This window comes from Clarias gariepinus, unplaced genomic scaffold (genome assembly GCF_024256425.1).
Source record: "Clarias gariepinus isolate MV-2021 ecotype Netherlands unplaced genomic scaffold, CGAR_prim_01v2 scaffold_29, whole genome shotgun sequence".
Classification (NCBI taxonomy): domain Eukaryota; kingdom Metazoa; phylum Chordata; class Actinopteri; order Siluriformes; family Clariidae; genus Clarias; species Clarias gariepinus.
In genome coordinates, this window is record NW_026520996.1 from 1,025,001 (window position 1) to 1,042,693 (window position 17,693).

The 17,693-nt window shown below is 42.8% G+C and overlaps 1 protein-coding gene across 2 annotated transcripts in view; it reads left to right on the forward strand.

The window, feature by feature from the left end:
* Positions 1 to 17,693, forward strand: part of glb1l (galactosidase, beta 1-like) — a 38,494-nt gene that overhangs the window by 3,842 nt on the left and 16,959 nt on the right. For both annotated transcript variants that reach the window (XM_053490569.1, XM_053490568.1), the window contains exons 3-12: positions 1,431 to 1,581; positions 2,888 to 2,948; positions 3,030 to 3,124; positions 3,221 to 3,401; positions 3,672 to 3,730; positions 3,885 to 4,006; positions 12,976 to 13,016; positions 13,143 to 13,261; positions 13,387 to 13,461; positions 13,601 to 13,690. In XM_053490569.1, coding sequence (XP_053346544.1) covers positions 1,431 to 1,581; positions 2,888 to 2,948; positions 3,030 to 3,124; positions 3,221 to 3,401; positions 3,672 to 3,730; positions 3,885 to 4,006; positions 12,976 to 13,016; positions 13,143 to 13,261; positions 13,387 to 13,461; positions 13,601 to 13,690 — 994 coding nt within the window. The remainder of the gene's footprint in view (positions 1 to 1,430; positions 1,582 to 2,887; positions 2,949 to 3,029; positions 3,125 to 3,220; positions 3,402 to 3,671; positions 3,731 to 3,884; positions 4,007 to 12,975; positions 13,017 to 13,142; positions 13,262 to 13,386; positions 13,462 to 13,600; positions 13,691 to 17,693) is intronic.

Here is a 17,693-nt window from a genome sequence, read left to right on the forward strand (position 1 = left end):
ATGAAGGCGTGAATGGCTATTTCGAACAGCCTAAAGGACAAAACAGGTTTAAGTTTCCCAGTTGCGTTAACTGAAAGAAACTGGACCGAACCACAGCACTAATCTGTTTGTCAAATTTAAGGCCATGATCAAAAATAACCCCTAGATTCGACGCTGTAGGTTTAACATACTGCTCCAAACCTCCTAAATCCAGAGGTGGAACTTTACCCCTGGCACCAGGACCAAATACCAAAACCTCTGTCTTTTTATCATTAATATTAAAAACTTTTTGGGCTAACCATGCCTTAATATCATCTAGACATGTTAATAACGCTTTGACAGAGTAGCCTTTCTTCTGTTTTAACGGGAGATAAATTTGACTGTCATCTGCATAGCAGTGAAAGGAGATGCCATGATTTCTTAGGATATAGCCGAGCGGCAACAAATATAACGAGAAAAGAAGGGGTCCAAGGATAGACCCCGTGGGACACCATATGTAAGAGGAGCTGATGATGACTCAAGATCTCCAAGGCTATCAGAAAAAGTTCTATCAATAAGATAGGACCTAAACCAGTCTAGAGCTGTCCCCCTAATTCCCACCCAGTGTTCTACGCATGACAGAAGAATGTCATGGTCTACTGTATCAAAGGCAGCTGTTAAATCAAGCAGCAGAAAAATCACAGAGTTACCAGAATCGGTAATACAATAAATATCATTTAAGACAAAGATGGTTGAAAACGGTACCATTATGGGCAGGAAGGTGAGAGAGACAGGGTGCCAATCCATCGCAGGGCACACACTCATGCACTTATTCACACACTACGGGCAATTTCGGAATGCCAGTTAGCCTAATCTGCATGTCTTTGGACTGTGGGAGGAAACCAGAGAACCTGGAGGAAACCCACCAAGCTCAGGGAGAACATGCAAACTCCACACACACAGAGAGACAGGACACAACCTACTAACCCACAACCTTAACCAACTGAGTCACAGAGGAAGTGGTGATGGAGTGGAGGTTTCTGTGGGTAAAAGAGAAATTTTGATGCTTGTTAAGGAGAGGGAGGAGGACAAAGGATTGAAGCGTGTCAGGATGAAGGTTGAAATCTCTGAGAACAGTGAGAGGAAGGTTGTTATAAGGGAAAAGCTTAGAAGCATTTTTATTCCCAGTTGCTATGGTAATGAAGGACACCAAAGATCTGCTTCCCAGGAAACTGTTAATTATAACCAACAGATAGTCAATGATACGTCATTCTAAAAATAAATTTAATCAGTGTAATAACTAATATCTTTGCTTTTGAACTTTATCGTGTTATAAAAATAAGAGGATAAAATATTAAATCGCTGTAAAAAATATTACATTTTATGTTAATTTCAGGGTAATTTTTCCAAAGCTGACTTTGAGTCTCCAGTGTTACACTGCGCTATGTTCATTAACACTCTTATTACTACAGGTATGTGCCCTGGAACTTCCATGAGCCAGTGCAGGGTGTCTACCACTTTGATGGAGACAGAGATCTGGAGTATTTCCTCCATCTGGCCAATGAGACGGGCCTGCTGGTGGTCCTGAGGCCCGGACCCTACATTTGCGCCGAGTGGGAGATGGTGAGGGCCGTACATCTCATACCTCAGCAAGGCGTTAATCATGTATTGTATAAAGTATACAAGTGATTAACATGAGTATCACTCTTTAGAACATGTCCGCATGGAAGCTATAAGATCTGCTGGATCAGGTTGTGTAAAATCGCTGCCCTGGAGAGAGCTTTATTTTAACTTTACAGATTTTTATCTTTTTTATGTCGGTAAAATTTCCCAGTCATGCAGGTGAGGTTGAGTCACGTCAGTCGGACTTCTATCTTGTTAGCTAGAAATGTTTCACTACTTATCCAAGTAGCTTCTTCAGTCCAGGGTTCAAGTTCCTCATATTTGAGTCCTGCAGGGTAAAAGGCTCCTCCTCCGTCTGAAGAGAATGGTTACGAGGATCAGCCTTCAAATCAAGTGTGAAAAAGTTGCGTTCGTGAGTTTTCTGTGTGGATCGATTAACCTTGTTTTGACAAAAGGGTGTCTGACTGAACCTCAGTGTGGACATGAAGAACAAAAGGCTCTGGACAGAGGACAGTGAGTTGTCTGTTGCCAGGGACAAAGCAGCGTCAGCCCTGCCCTGGAGTGCTTATTGATGTGAGAAGACCATCTCCAAACTACCTGAGATTCATCACTATAGAGAGACCTACTGGTTACAGATGGAGATTCTTCAGGACGGCTGTCGGAAAAGCCCGAGAGACACAACAGCACGTCACAGCAGGGTGTGGACTGGATGAAGCTAAATAACCCTTACATTTTGGAATGTCGACCCTGTAGAACGGTTGAGGAACGTGCTGAAACGTCGGGTCTGAAAACCAACAAATCTAACTGAATGCATTTATTCTGCCCTGAGGAGAGTCAGATGTCCAGACAGAGGAAAAGTGTCTGCAGGTGGAACTCGCTGAGGAATATTCAACGGAATATCTGGTGGCTGTGTGTGTATGTGTGATCAGTGTTACAGATGTTTATGTTTGGAGGGTAGTGCTCAGTCTATTTAAGAGGAAGTGAAAAGGAGAAGTTACACACATAGATGTCTAAAAAAAGAGGAAATGAGTCTGTTCTTATTAAAATGTCTTAAAACCTGCGACCTCCATGTTTGTTCTGTCCTCTGAGTGTCTTCATTAATCCTGTTCTAGAACATTAAACAGCCACTAAGTTCTAACAACACAGTGTGACGTTTGTTTGCAGCACTAACGGGCTAATTAGCAGTTAGCATACAAGTTATACATAAATCAGCAAAATCAGTTAATCCCGTAGCCGCCTATCACATGACTGGTACTTATGGATGATGTAAACATGCTGACTACCTACTGTGTGTGTGTGTGTGTAGGGAGGTCTTCCTGCATGGCTGCTCCATAACAGTAATGTTCTCCTGCGCTCAGCAGATCCAGGTACGTCAGTGTCCAGGTGTTTACATGAGAGCTGTGATTTTAGCTTGCTGACTCTGTGTGTGTGTGTGTGTGTGTGTGTAGAGTTCATGCAGGCTGTAGGTGATTGGTTATCTGTGCTGCTCACTAAGATGCGTCCGTGGCTCTATCAGAACGGCGGAAACATCATCAGCGCGCAGGTGCGTCATGCTAGTTACAGGAACGCTAATTACAGTGTAGAGTATAAACATGATAAACTGAAGTGTTTGTGTGTGTGTGTATGCGTGTGTGCGCAGGTGGAAAATGAGTACGGCAGTTACTTTGCCTGTGATCATAACTACATGCGGTCCCTTCGACTGCTGTTCCGGAACTTTCTGGGGAAGGACGTGGTTCTGTTCACCACGGACGGAAACACGGATAGAGAGCTGGCGTGTGGAAGCCTGCAGGGGCTGTACGCCACCATCGACTTCGGCACCGGTGTGTGTGTGTGTGTGTGTGTGAGTTTGATGCCGGCTTGTAAGACATAAACACTATATGGTTATATTTCAAGTCATAAACAAATCAACGCTTCAGCTTTAAAGACGCGGCTCAGTCGTGTTAGTTGTTTATTCAGACTTTTATAAACAACACCAGTTGTGAACTTTGACCTTCACAGAATTCAGTTTAATATGGAGTGTGTTGGCGGAGCTGGAGGAGGTAGAGCAGTTGTTTTACTCAGTGTGTAAGAACTTCCTGTTTCTCTGTTAGACACAAACATCAGTGAGGCTTTCCTTCGCCAACGGAGATTTGAGCCCAAGGGCCCTCTGGTGAGTTAATAGATATTTTAAACACACACACACACGCGCACACACACACATTGTAGCTACAGAGTGGTTGTGATGTTGCGTGGTTGTAGTTAATGAGTGTTAAAGCAGTAGAGAGGCAGGACGCTGAATGAAATGTGTGTGTTGTGTGTTTAAGGTGAACTCAGAGTTTTACACAGGGTGGCTGGATCACTGGGGAGACGACCACGCCTCCGTCCACACACACAATGTCAGTAAGATGTTGAGAGACATGCTGAGCATGGGCGCTAACGTCAACATGTACGCTCAAGGTTTAAACTACACTGTCTTCTTTATCTAATTCTTATTTTATCCTGCGGTGGAAATCCAGTGAAACAGTCTCGGACGAGATGAGCGTTCTGTTTGCTTTAGCTTGTCCCCATCCTGTCTCTCACTGAACTTCCACCACAGAATAAACAGGTGTGAACTAAAATAACAGACCTTTATTAACCTTGTATCTGCAGAAACTCAGAGTCAGTACAGAGTGCAGCTTTACAGCCGGGGCTCAGCACACACTCCACTCAGGACAGAGATAGGATTAGCTTGTGTTAGCTAAGAGTTCTGTTATTAGGACTGCATCCTGTCCCAGCTTTAACAGAACTGTCTCTTAAAAAAAAAAAAAAACACATCGAGTGAAATATTTTTCAATCTTTTTATTTTTTTAAAGATTATGGCTTATAGAAATTCATTGCTTTTAACAGTGTGCACATACACGTGTGATGGTTGTCTAGCATATTCTCCGCTTGTCTGTTGTGTAGCTTGTGCTCAGAAGCGAACGCAAACACACACACAATCCAGTAAACATGTAAGCAGTTAGTGCACGTGTACTCTGCAGGCACGTCTGGACAATGGTGGAAGGTTTTGAGGAGAAGTTGCGTGACCAGGCAATGACCAAAGAGGATAAGAGAGTCAGAATTCTTTAGCACTAAGGGTAAAGGTCAGGATTTTGTGGTCTCCGGTTCATGTGTGAAAATGATTCCTTGTGCTCCCAAAGCTGCTCTTTCACATTCTGAGTCCTGGAATATGTTTGTGCCCTCAAGGAAGAAACCCTCCATTTTTGTGATAACTTGGTGATTCAGTACATTCAGGTGGTCAGCTGACTTCATTTAATTGCCCCATAACGTTACTGAGTTTAGACCTGAGTAACTGATCAACCCCAGATCATAACACCGTCTCCAGAGGCTTGTACAGTGGACAGTATGCATGATGGGAGCATCGCTTCATGTCCTTCCCTTCAATTTAATTCAGTTAAATTTTATTTGTATAGCGCTTTTAACAATTGTCATTGTCAAGCAGGAATTGATCTGCATTTATACAGTGTGTTAGGTGTGTTAGCCAGTTCAGCTACAACAGTTGATGTTAATTGATGGTGATATGGAGTCCAGGTAGTTACTGGAGACTCTGGTAGACTTTAGGAAATTCCAGTCCTGTACTATCGAGCAACTACAGCCAAGTCAAGTCCTCAGAGAAACAGCTGTTAACACCAGTCGAGGCCAGAACCGTCTTCATAGTAGAGTGAAACCGTCCCCAGACACCAGACGCATCCCAAAGAGACAAACGGGGCATCCATGTGACGAGATCTCCAACCAGAAGCGGGGCACCAGGATAGGTCAGACAGGTCCAGAGGGCAGAGGGAGTCTGGATCACTGGCAGCTCGAAACTACATGTGTAGCTCGACAGAGAAAGGGAAGAGAGGGAGAGAGGAAAGAGAAAGAGCGGGAAAGAGCAGAAGAGGAGAGATAACAGTTAGGTCTGGTCGCAGTCACATAATGTATAATGTAAATGTATATTTACTGTAGAGTGCAAGCAGAGACTCCAGCAGGACTAACTATAACAGCATAACTAAAAGGGAGGAGCCAGAAGGAAACACAAACATGAGGGACAACTGGGATGTAAAGCAGTGAACAATGAGAGTGGGGAAGACAGCATTTAAACATACCAGTTCACCATAATACTCTACGTCCATGAGTCCCCCAGATCTGCTCCTTTACCTAAGGCTAATCTATTTATAAAAATGCTTGGCTAAATAAATAGGTTTTTAGCCTAGACTTAAACACTGAGACTGTGTCTGAGTCCCGAACACTATTTGGAAGACTATTCCATAATTTTGGGGCTTTGTAAGAAAAAGCTCTGCCCCAGCTGTAGTTTTTTATAATACGCTGTACTGATAAGCAGCCTGCATCCTTTGATCGAAGTAGGCGTGGCGGATCGTAAGACACTAGCAGTTCACTCAGATACTTGTTAGATGTCAGATATGTTAAAAGTAGCATTTTAAAATCAATGCGAAATTTCACAGGGAGCCAATGTAGTGAAAAGAAGATAGGTGTAATGTGCTTGTATCTTCTGGTTCTAGTGAGGACTCTCGCTGCTGCATTCTGGACTAGCTGAAGCTTTTTTATGCACCTAGTTAAACAAACAGACAGTAAGGCATTACAATAGTCCAACCTATAGGTGATAAAAGCATGATCTAGTTTTTCTGCATCGCTTAGCGACAATATATTTCTTATCTTGGCAATATTTCTGAGGTGAATGAATGCTATCCTGGTAATATTATCTACATGTGCTTCAAATGAAAGGCTGGAATCTATAATCACACTGAGGTCTTTTACTGTTGTACTTGATGGAACAGGAAGGCCATCTAAAGTTAGAGTGATCTAGAATCTTACTTCTAGCTGTATGCGGTTCTATGACTAGAACTTCCTTCTGCTTAATCCAGATAAGACAGAAGTTAATTAGCATCCAATCTCCTATGTCCTGCACACATTGCTCAACTTTAGTAAGCTGTTTTTTCTCATCAGGTTATGCTGAGACATATAACTGTGTGTCGTCAGCATAACAGTGAAAACTAATACCATGCTTACAGATTATTTTGCTCAGAGGAAGCATGTAAAGGGAAAAAAGCAGTAGGCCTAAAACTGAACCCTGTGGAACACCAAAATCCACTAGAGAGCATGCAGAATAATCACCATTTAAGTCTACATACTGATACCGATCAGTCAAATAGAATCACACAACCTTGATCAGAGGCCAATAGGAGGTCATTTACTACTTTAACGAGTGCTGTCTCTGTGCTGTGATGAGGCCTACATCCTGACTGATACAGTTCATGTAAGCTATTTCTATGTAGATATGAACATAGCTGCTCCTCTACTATCTTTTAGAGAATCTAAGAGATAAAGGGGAGGTTTGATATTGGCTTGTAATTGGACAGCTGACAGGGGGCAAGGTCAGGTTTCTTAATAATCGGTTTAATAACTGCTAATTTAAAGGATTTTGAAACTGAGTGAGAAATTAATTATTCTCAACAGGGGTTCTGTTATTGCTGGTACTATCTGTTTAAAAAAATGTGTCGGTACAGAATCTAATATGCAGGTTGATGAATTTGCAGAAGAGATGAGTGTAATTAGCTCATCAGATCATCATCTGATTAGCATAGAGCTGGAAATACCAAACACGAAAAGGCAGGGCTCATGCGTTTTAATATAAAACTTTTACAGGACGTCATTTTTTATGAAAATTTTTACGTTTTATGGAATGAATGGAAAGACAGAAAAGGGGATTTTGGCACTTTGGTCTCTTGGTGGGAGATGGGAAAACATTAAATTAGAAATTTATGCAAAAAATACACTAAACACACATCAGACGCTTTTAAAACCATTATAGAAGAACTCGAGGTTGAAATGATTCAAATAGGAAGCAAAATCCTCAGCAAGGACGATGTCAGGGTGCACCCACTGAGAAACCTGAAAGAGCTCTGGTTATAGGAGACTCTACACTAAGACATGTGAAATTAGCCAGGTCTTTAGGGGCACCAGCAGCAGTGGTTAGGTGTATCCCGGGAGCCAGAGCACCGGAATATGCTCATATCTACATAGAAATAGCTCTCATGAACTGTATCAGTCTCATCACAGCACAGAAACAGCACTCGTTAAAGTAGTAAATGACCTCCTATTGGCCTCTAATCAGGGTTGTGTAACTAGGCTTGCTTTACTCGACCTCAGTACAGCGTTTGAAACTATTGATCATGGGATTCTTCTTCACAGATTAGAAAATGTAGTAGGAATTAAGGGTACAGCCCTCTCCTGGCTCAGATTCTATTTGACTGATCGTTATCAGTATGTAGACTTAAATGGTGATTATTCTGCATGCTCTCTAGTGGAGTTTGGTGTTCCACAAGGTTCAGTTTTAGGCCCACTGCTTTTTTCATACATGCTTCCTCTAGATCCGTAAACATGGTATTAGTTTTCATTGTTATGCTGACGACACACAGTTATATGTCTCAGCAAAACCAGATGAGAAAAAACAGCTTACTAAAGTTAAGCAATGTTGGCAGGACATGAGAGATTGAATGCTAATTAACTTCCTTCTGCTTAATCCTGATAAGACAGAAGTTCTAGTCATAGGAATAGTCTTTTAGTTATGCCATTGTAGTTAGTCCTGCCAGAGTCTCTGCTTGCACTCTACACTAAATATACATTCACATTATACATTATGTGACTGCAACCATACCTAACTGTTATCTCTCCTCTTCTGCTCTCCCCTCTTCTGTTCTCTCTCCCCCTCTCTCTTCTCTCTCTCTCTGTCGAGCTATACATGTCGTTTCGAGCTGCCAGTGATCCAGACTCCCTCTGCCCTCCGGACCTGTATGACCCATCCTGGTGCCCCGCTTCTGGTTGAAGATCTCATCGCATGGATGCCCCGTGTGTCTCTTTGGGATGCGTCTGGTGTCTGGGGATGGTTTCACTTTATCATAAAGACGCTTCTGGCCTCAACTGGTGTTGACAGCTGTTTCTCTGAGGACTTGACTTGGCTGCGGTTGCTCAATAGTTCAAGATTGCAATTGTCTCCAATAACTACCTGGACTCCATATTTACATCGACTGCTATAGCTGAACTGCCTGCCATCTAACACACTGTATAAATGCAGATCAATTCCTGCTTTCTGTTTCACCCAAATGAGGATGGGTTTCCTGTTGAGTCTGGTTCCTCTCAAGGTTTCTTCCTTTTGCCATCTCAGGGAGTTTTTCCTTTCCACTGTCGCCCGCGGCTTGCTCACCAGGGACAATCTGCTTATCTTGATTCATGGCCACTTACATTCCATACAGACTTTAAAAATTATTTTGATTATGTAAAGCTGCTTTGTGACAATGACAATTGTTAAAAGTGCTATACAAATAAAATTAAATAAAATTGAATTGAATAGAATGGGCTGTCTCCTGGAAGGAAAAAGAAAATCTCTAAGCTCCTTTCTCCACAAACAAGCCAAAACAGCCCTAATCACACAATATATCTCTTGCATCAAAGACAAAGATGCTCCAGTGCTTTCTTCTTTAACCTGTCCAGAAACACTAAACCCCCAAATCAGATGGTGTATCTGAAACAAGAAAATGGAACAACAACAACTGACCCAAGTGAGATGAGGATATAGTTTTTTTTACACATACACACAAAATGTTTTATTTTTTTAGTTCTTTTATTTTTGTAGCCACAGACTTTTTACACCCAGCTCTACAGTGCAGAGTCCTGTGATCCATCCTGCAGAGAGGAACTACTCAGGGAGCTTCCAAAACTGTCCCTGGAGCAAAGCACTGGATGCAGAACTTGAGCTGCAGCAACTTACTGACGCTGTGCAGCACCTCGCAACAGGACGCTCACCAGGAATAGACGGACTGCCAAGTGAATTTTTTAAACATTTCTGGAATGTAATAGGACCTGATCCCTATAAAGTTTTTAAAAGTGCTTTTAACAGCAGGAAGCTACCGGTGAGCTGTGCAAGAGCGGTTTTATCACTGATAAAATGAGACTTGGGGCAACTAAAGAACTGGAGACCGGTGTCACTACTTTGCTGTGACAAAAAAAATACTTTCAAAGTGCCTCGCAAACAGACTTAAACAGTGCATGCACTCAGTAGTGCACAACAGTCAGACCTACTGCATACCTCAACACACTATAACGGACAATATTTTTCCTGTAAGAGACCTAATTGACTTATGTAAAATTAAACGGTATAAGCTCTTATCGATAGATAAAGAAAAAGCTTTTGAAAGAGTTGACCACGAATACCTTTTCCAGAAACTTAAATCCTTTGGTGTAGGACAACAATTTTTTTTATTGTGAATTAAACTTTTATACTCTGAAGCTGCTTTTACACTCAAGATTGGAGGTGGTTTTAGCCGCCCCTTCCGAATAAAGCGGGGAATAAGACAGGGGTGCCCACTGTCTGGACAACTCTATAGTCGAGCTATTGAACCATTGCTGCATAAATTAAGAACCGAGCCAAACTTGTGCTGTCAGCATATGCCGACGATGTAACAGTTTTAATCAAAAATCTAAATTCAATTCAATTTTATTTGTACAGCGCTTTTAACGAATTACATCATCACAAAGCAGCTTTACACAATCAAAAGAATTAAGTTTGTATGAAATGTGAATGTGTATGAATCAAAATTATATGATTGTCTCTGATGAGCAAGCCTAGGACGATGACGACAGTGGCAAGGAAAAACTCCCTGAGATGGTAATAGGAAGAAACCTTGAGAGGAACCAGACTCAACAGGGAACCCATCCTCATCTGGGTGAAAACAGATAGCAGGGATTGATGTGCATAATAATGTACGAGACTGGAAGTTCAGTATAAGAGGAGATGTGTAAGATTAAAGTCCAGTTTGTTCCTGGAGGCTCAGGTAGACTGTAAGAAATTCCAGTCCTGAACTATTGAGCGGCTGAAGTCACAGGTCCTCAGAGAACAGCTGTCTGCATCAGTCGAGGACAGGACCACCTTCATGGAAAAGTGAAACCATCCCCAGTCACCACACGCATTCCAGGCAGACCACATGGGGCATCCATGTGATGAGATCTCCAACCAGAAGCAGGACTCCAGGATGAGTTAGACAGGTCCAGCGGGCAGAGGAGGTCTGGATCACTGGCAGCTCAGGAGCGACATGTATAGCTCGACAGAGAGATAGGTAGAGAAAAAAGAAGAGATGGAGAGAGAGAGAGGATAGAGCAGAAAAGGAGAGAGCAAAACAGATGGAGAAATAACAGTTAGGTATGGTCACAGTCGAACAATGTATAAGGTGAATGTATAAGGTGAATGTATATTTAGTGCAGAGTGCAGTAAATGATGATCAGGGTCTGACAAGAACCCTGAGCATCTACACGAGAGCTTTCTCAGCACGTGTGAATTGGAAAAAATGTAAGAGTTTTTTTAATTGGGCAATGGCAGGAAACAGGACCCCCAATCTTGCCAGGTGGTCTCAAATGGGGTGAAATCGGCCCCAAACACCTAGGGTGTTTTTAGGGACACAAAATCTACAAAATAAAAACTGGGGAGTGTAGTGGAAAAAGTGTGTGCTAAGTTGTCTCAATGGACTTGGGTCCTGCCACAGCTCTCCTACAGGGAGAGAGTACTGGTCATCAATAATCTGATCGCCTCCATGCTCTGGCACCGCCTCACTGTCCTTGAGCCCCATGAGACATTAATCAGGGAAATACAAGGAAAGTTTTTGCACTGGTCAACACTGGACCCGAGCCTCAGGGCTATATCTCCCTGTACAAGAAGGGGGGCAGGGCTTGATCGACCTGGCCAGCAGAATAAAAACCTTCAGACTGCAGCCTGCACAGAAGCTCCTCTATGGCGAAGAACTAGCATGGACAGGCATAGCCAAAGCCCTACTCCAACTGGTGGAAGGCCTGAACTATGACACAAACCTGTTTGCAATTTTGTGCAACATCAGCCACAACACACTTCTATCAATCCGTACTTAAAGCCTGGACATCTGTGATAAAGACGAGCAGGGCTGACACCCAACCTTTTCTAAGCACAGATAAGGAACCACTATTCCACAATCCGCTCATAAACACCAGGATGCTATCATCAACTTTCATTCGACACCGCTTCCAGTAAGCTGGAATGATCAAAATCAAGGTCCTGAGGAACGAAATGGAGTGGAAAACTGCAGATGAACTATGTACAAAAACTGAATTAAAATCAAGTCTAGTGGAGAGACTCCTGGGCGAAGTGATGTCAGCACTGCCCTCCCAACTTCGAGAATCTTTAGGGCAAAGCCCTAAAGAACATCAGCAGCCTTCCCTAACGCTATTGATACGCCCAGCAGCTGAAAACCTTCAGCAAGAGGAAGGAGCCCTCCTATGTTTCAAAACACCTCTTTTAACAACTTTGAGGTCGCCTTAAAAAAAGTGATGTACAGAACGTGTCAAGGTCATGCACAGAGGCTTGCTAGCTGGAATAAAGGACTCAAGGTGGTCAGAGTGGCTGACGCAAGGCTCATCCCCACAAGGACGCTGGAGGTCCCTGTACAAACCGCCCATAGAAAAGCGCACAGCCGATCCACAGTGGCGAATAGTACACAGGGCTGTGGCCACGAACAGAAACGTGGTGCACATGGACCCCACTAGGGGCATAGAATGTCTCTTTTGTGGGAGGGAGGAAACAGTAGACCATCAGTTATTAAAATGCAAAAGATTGAGAAGGCTGTTCTCTCTGCTTAAAACCTGGACAAGTGAGTTAGCAGTGCGGGGCACACGATGCTGAGAGAATGCTAGCGTTGGTTAGGGCAAGATTAAAAGTTGAGTTTGCCTTCCTAAAGATGACCCACAGACTACCAGAGTTTGACCAGATGTGGGCACAAGGAGACACTCCTAAGCTTTTTTTCCCCCCATAATTTGCTACTTGAATATTTTTTTTTGCCCTAACCCGCTTGCCTTATTTTTTAAATTTATTTTAACTTTTTATTTATATGGAATATTTTTGTCTTCTCGAAAAATGAATCTTTTGTAAAATAAAGGAACCTTTAAAGTCTCTGTCTCTCTATCCCTTTCTTTTTCTCTTTCCCTCCATCTCCCTCTCCCCCTCTCTCTCCCTCCCCTCTCTCTCCCTATCTTCCCCTCTCTCTCTCCCTCCCCTCTCTCTCCCGATCTTCCCCTCTCTCTCTCCCTCTTCCCCCTCTCTCCCTCCCTTTTTCCTGTCTCTCTCCCTCTCCCCCTCTCTCTCCCTTTCTTCCCCTCTCTCTCTCCCTCCCTGTCTCTCTCCTCTTCTCCCTCCCTCCCTTTCTTCCCATCTCTCTCCCTCCCTCTCTCTCCCTCTCCCCTCTCTTTCTCTCTCTTCATCCCTCTCTCACTCCCTTTCTTCCCCTCTCTCCATCCCTTTCACTCCCTCTCCCCTCTCCCTCCCTCCCCCTCACCCCCTCTCTCTCTGTCCCTCTCTCTCAGGTACATGTTTGAAGGAGGGACAAACTTCGGTTACTGGAACGGTGTGTGGCTTTAAAATCACATTAAGTATTAAGTAAATCTTCATTGCTGTCTTTGTAATCGTCTTTTCCCTTTAGGTTGACTTGTGTACAGTTCTTTATGGCTGTTTGTGTTTATTTTCTGTTCAGGAGCTGATCATGACACACGGTTCCGTCCTGTAGTGACGAGTTATGATTACGATGCTCCGCTATCAGAAGCTGGAGACCCGACTGACAAACTGCTGGCCATTAGGGACGTCATTAAAGAAGTACGGGCACCAATCAGATGGACACTGTGTTTATTATAACAGTGTAATAGAATGTCATCTCTCTACCTGTATGTCTATAGTTAATAATTTTAAACTTTTAAATCCATCTATTTTATTATTTTCAGTTTCGGGATATTCCAGTAGGGCCGATGCCTCCACCTGTACCAAAGATGGCATATGGCTTTGTGGCGCTACAAAAGGTGAAGTATGTTTGTAACATAATCTAATAAATTAGATAGATAAGTGCATAAACAAATAAATGTGAAAATGGATAGTAAAAAAAAAATAGAACACATACATTTTATCATTTTTATGATTTGTCTAATAAATGTGTTATAGATTGGTAATATCAGCGATTTGTTGGAGATCTTATCACCCCAGGGTCCCATCAGGTCTCTAAAGCCGCTAACATTCGAGGAGATCAAGCATGTAAGATTTTCCTGTCTGTCAATTGTCGTGTGTGTGTGTGTGTGTGTGTGTGTGTGTGCTTCTCAGTCTGTTTCTATACATAACATGCATACAGAGTCATTTAAAAAAATATATACACACTTCAACATGAAAAATTTACGCATTTACATTTACATTTAGGCAGAGCGACTTACAAAAAGTGCTTTAATGTTTACAACATTGGATACATACTTACACTGGGTTAACTAGGTTAATAACTAAGTACCATTAGTCCAACACATCTGAGTTTTTTTTTTTTTTTTTTTTTTTCCGGGGGGGGGTGTTAGTCCAAGTACTGGAGAAACAGATGCGTCTTGAGTCGTCGTTTAAAGATAGTCAAAGTCTCTGATGTACGGACATCTAGAGAAAGTTCATTCCACCACCTAGGTGCCAGAACAGAAAAGAGCCTGGATGAATGCCACCCTCGATCCCTGAGAGATGGTGGGATGAGGCGAGCAGTGCTGGAGGATCGGAGGGAACGTGGTGCAGTTCGTGGTGTAATTAGCGCAGAGAGGTAAGTGGGTGCTGGGCCATTTTTAGCTTTGTAGGCAAGCATCAGTGTTTTGAATTTGATGCGGGCAGCTACAGGAAGCCAGTGCAGGGAGCAGAGGAGTGGGGTGGTGTGGGAAAACTTGGGAAGGTTAAAAACGAGTCGTGCTGCTGCATTCTGGATCAGTTGCAGAGGACGAATCGTGGACAAAGGCAGGCCTGCCAGGAGTGAGTTGCAGTAGTCCAGTCTTGAAATAACAAGGGACTGAACAAGCACCTGAGTAGCCTGTGAAGAAAGAAACGGGCGAATTCTTCTGATATTGTAAAGAAGAAATCGACAAGAGCGAGTAAGGTTAGCGATGTGTGGGGAAAAATGACAGATGATTGTCCACGGTTACCCCGAGATTGCGGGCAGTGGTTGAGGGAGTGATTTGGTTGTTGTTCATGGATATCACAAGGTCTCCACAGGTTTGTTACGCCTTTCTTCTAATGATCACATTAACGATGGTGCAACTCCTGACATCTTTAAAGGAAACCACTACACACTTCTGCTATAATTTAATTCTAGGTTTAAAAAGGCCATAGATAACAACATTTTTGGCTGACTCTGTATATACATACAGTGATCATTACCAGGATCACAGGTGCCCAAAGCTCACCCATGCCCACTGGTGCTCATGTTGATGACAAAAAGACACCAGAACACCCAGTGCACCACAGCACACCGTGGCAGGCAAAGAGCCCAAGGCCCCTAAAACGGCCTCCGAACTCCCAGACCCCAATCCCATCGAGCCCTATAGAATGCACCCAGCAAACAAGTCCAAGCACCCAAAGGATTCGCTGCCAACATCCTGGTGACAGACACCAAAGCACCCCCCAGAGGCCCCATGGAGCCACACACCGTCGAGAGCTTCCCTTGGGAAACATGGGGAACCTATATAAGTTTCCTCAGCTGTCTTGTCATGTCTGTGGGGAGTGTCTCTGGTTTCTTGTCATGTCTGTGGGGAGTGTCTCTGGTTTCTTGTCATGTCTGTGGGGAGTGTCTCTGGTTTCTTGTCATGTCTGTAGGGAGTGTCTCTGGTTTCCTCCCATGTCTGTGGGAAGTGTCAGGGCTGGGGAATAATTCAATTAAATTCAGTTCAATTTTATTTATATAGTGTGTAGTGGTAAAACCAAGTTTCAATGTCCAATTTGTCCCTTGTTTCTTTGCCACTGTGAGAGGTGTTTATGCAATATTCTGACGCGTGCAAGTTGAATGAATAGATCCAGTGAAAGCCTTGATAGTGTTCCAAACAATAACTCAAGTTTATTAAATCAAAGTAAAAATGATTTTCAACATTACAAAAACAAACAACTTAAAGATTGCTTGCTGGCTTGTTGCACCATGCCCTCTAAGCTCCATGTGCACGGTCAAGAAATTCTGTGCTCTCGCACCAGCGCCCCCCTCTTGTTAGGGGTGGCGTCTCACTTTAAACATTTTTCCCCTCTCACCTATAGAGGGCACACACTCAGAGAAATAAACAGAATTAACAATACAGCAACAAAATATTCAAGTAAATATGAAGAAAAATTATGAAAGATAAATATGGCTCCTACACCCGGGCCCCTAATTGAGGGTTTAAACATCAATTACAATAAATGAAATATAAATGGAGCCAAAAATGTCTATACAAGAAGAAAAATAATACTCATCATTGGTTCAGTAATTACGATTAAATCAGTTCTACGTTTCTGCATTTTCCAACAACAGGCAAAGTTTGGTAATTGGTCTTTCCAAGAAACCAGTCTTTGTCCTAAGTTTAACAGTTCATATGAGTCCTTTGGAATCAGGTAGAGCTTCTGTTACTCTTCCAATAGGCCACGATCCACGAGGTGCTGAACTGTCTACAACTAGCACGATATCTCCTTTCTGCAGTCCTCTTTTGGCAGTAAACCATTTTTGACGTTCTTGCAATAATGGTAAGTATTCTTGGGACCACCTCTTCCAAAATAGGTCTGCTAAATATTGTACTTGCCTCCATCGACGTTTGACGTATACATCTGACTTCTGAAATAATCCAGGTGGTAAAGCAGGGCTAGATTTTAGCAGGAGAATGTGATTTGGTGTTAAAGGTTCAAGGTCATGATGGTCATCAGACAACGTGGTAATAGGGCGACTATTTAAGATTGCTTCTACCTCACAAAAGAGTGTTTGCAGTTCTTCATCATCAAGGGTGTGGTGTTGTAGAATGGAGTATAATGTTTGCCTCACCATTCGAATAACCCTTTCCCATACTTCCCCATGATGTGAGGCTCCTGGAGGATTAAATGTCCACTCAATTCCTTTCTGGAGCATCGCCTTCTGGATTGTGCTTTGGTTCCATTCAGAAAGTGAATGATGTAGTTCTCTTTTTGCACCCACCAGGTTAGTTCCATTATCAGATCGAATACGCTTGACTTGACCTCTTCTGGCTACAAATCGTCTTAAAGCGTCAATGCAGGAATCTGTGGTTAGTGAGTGAGCCATTTCTAGGTGAACTGCTCTGCACGTCATGCATGTGAAAATGACTCCATACCTTTTTACTTGACTTCTACCTCTTTTTGTCTCAAAAGGTCCAAAGTAGTTAACACCAACATTGCTGAAAGGTGGAAGATCTGCTTGTAGTCTTTCCTTTGGCAAATCAGCCATTTTCTGTTCTCCAATCTTACCTCTGACACGCTTGCACACAAAGCATCTTGACAGAACTTTGCGGGCTGCAGAATTGGCATTTATGATCCAGTATTTTTTTCTCAGATGTGAAAGAACATGATTTCTGCCTGCATGTCCGAGTTGTTCATGTATGTGTTGAAGAATAAGAGTAGAGATGTGAAGATCTTTTTGTAGAATTATTGGTCTCTTAGTCTCCTCAGGCATTGCAGACTTGTTTAACCTTCCTCCAACTCTCAAAACTCCATCATCCATCAAAGGATCAAGCTTGTACAAGCTGCTGAACCGATTCAACCGCTTTCCAACAACTGATGCCTTTTCAATTCTTGATATTTCTTCTGCATATCTTTGTTTCTGGCAAAACTCAATAATGGCTTTTTCTGCTTTCGAGAGATCATCCAAAACTATGGATTGTCCACCAAGAGACGTCTTGAATGCTTTCAATTGGTCACATACCTTGCTTCGATTCATAGAGGTTGCCTGAATTTCTTTCCCTTTTGCATTAAGCAAGCGAAGGATGTTCTTAAACTTCAAGAACCATGCTACTGCCATCTTCAGTTTTGTCCAACTTGAAAAGTAGTTAAGCAGTTGGCTAGTAGGATTTTCCTTTCCTTTAATGACGGTGCTGTACACAGTGGTGTTCCTTTTAACTTCAGTATCATCAGGTGAAAGTGACACGGGTACCAAGGACTCTTGAGGCCATTCCTCCTCTTTCTTCCATAGAAAGTTTGGTCCATGGATCCATTCTCTGCACTTTACCAATGTGCTGGCATTCACTCCTCTTGATGCCAAGTCAGCTGGGTTCTGCTT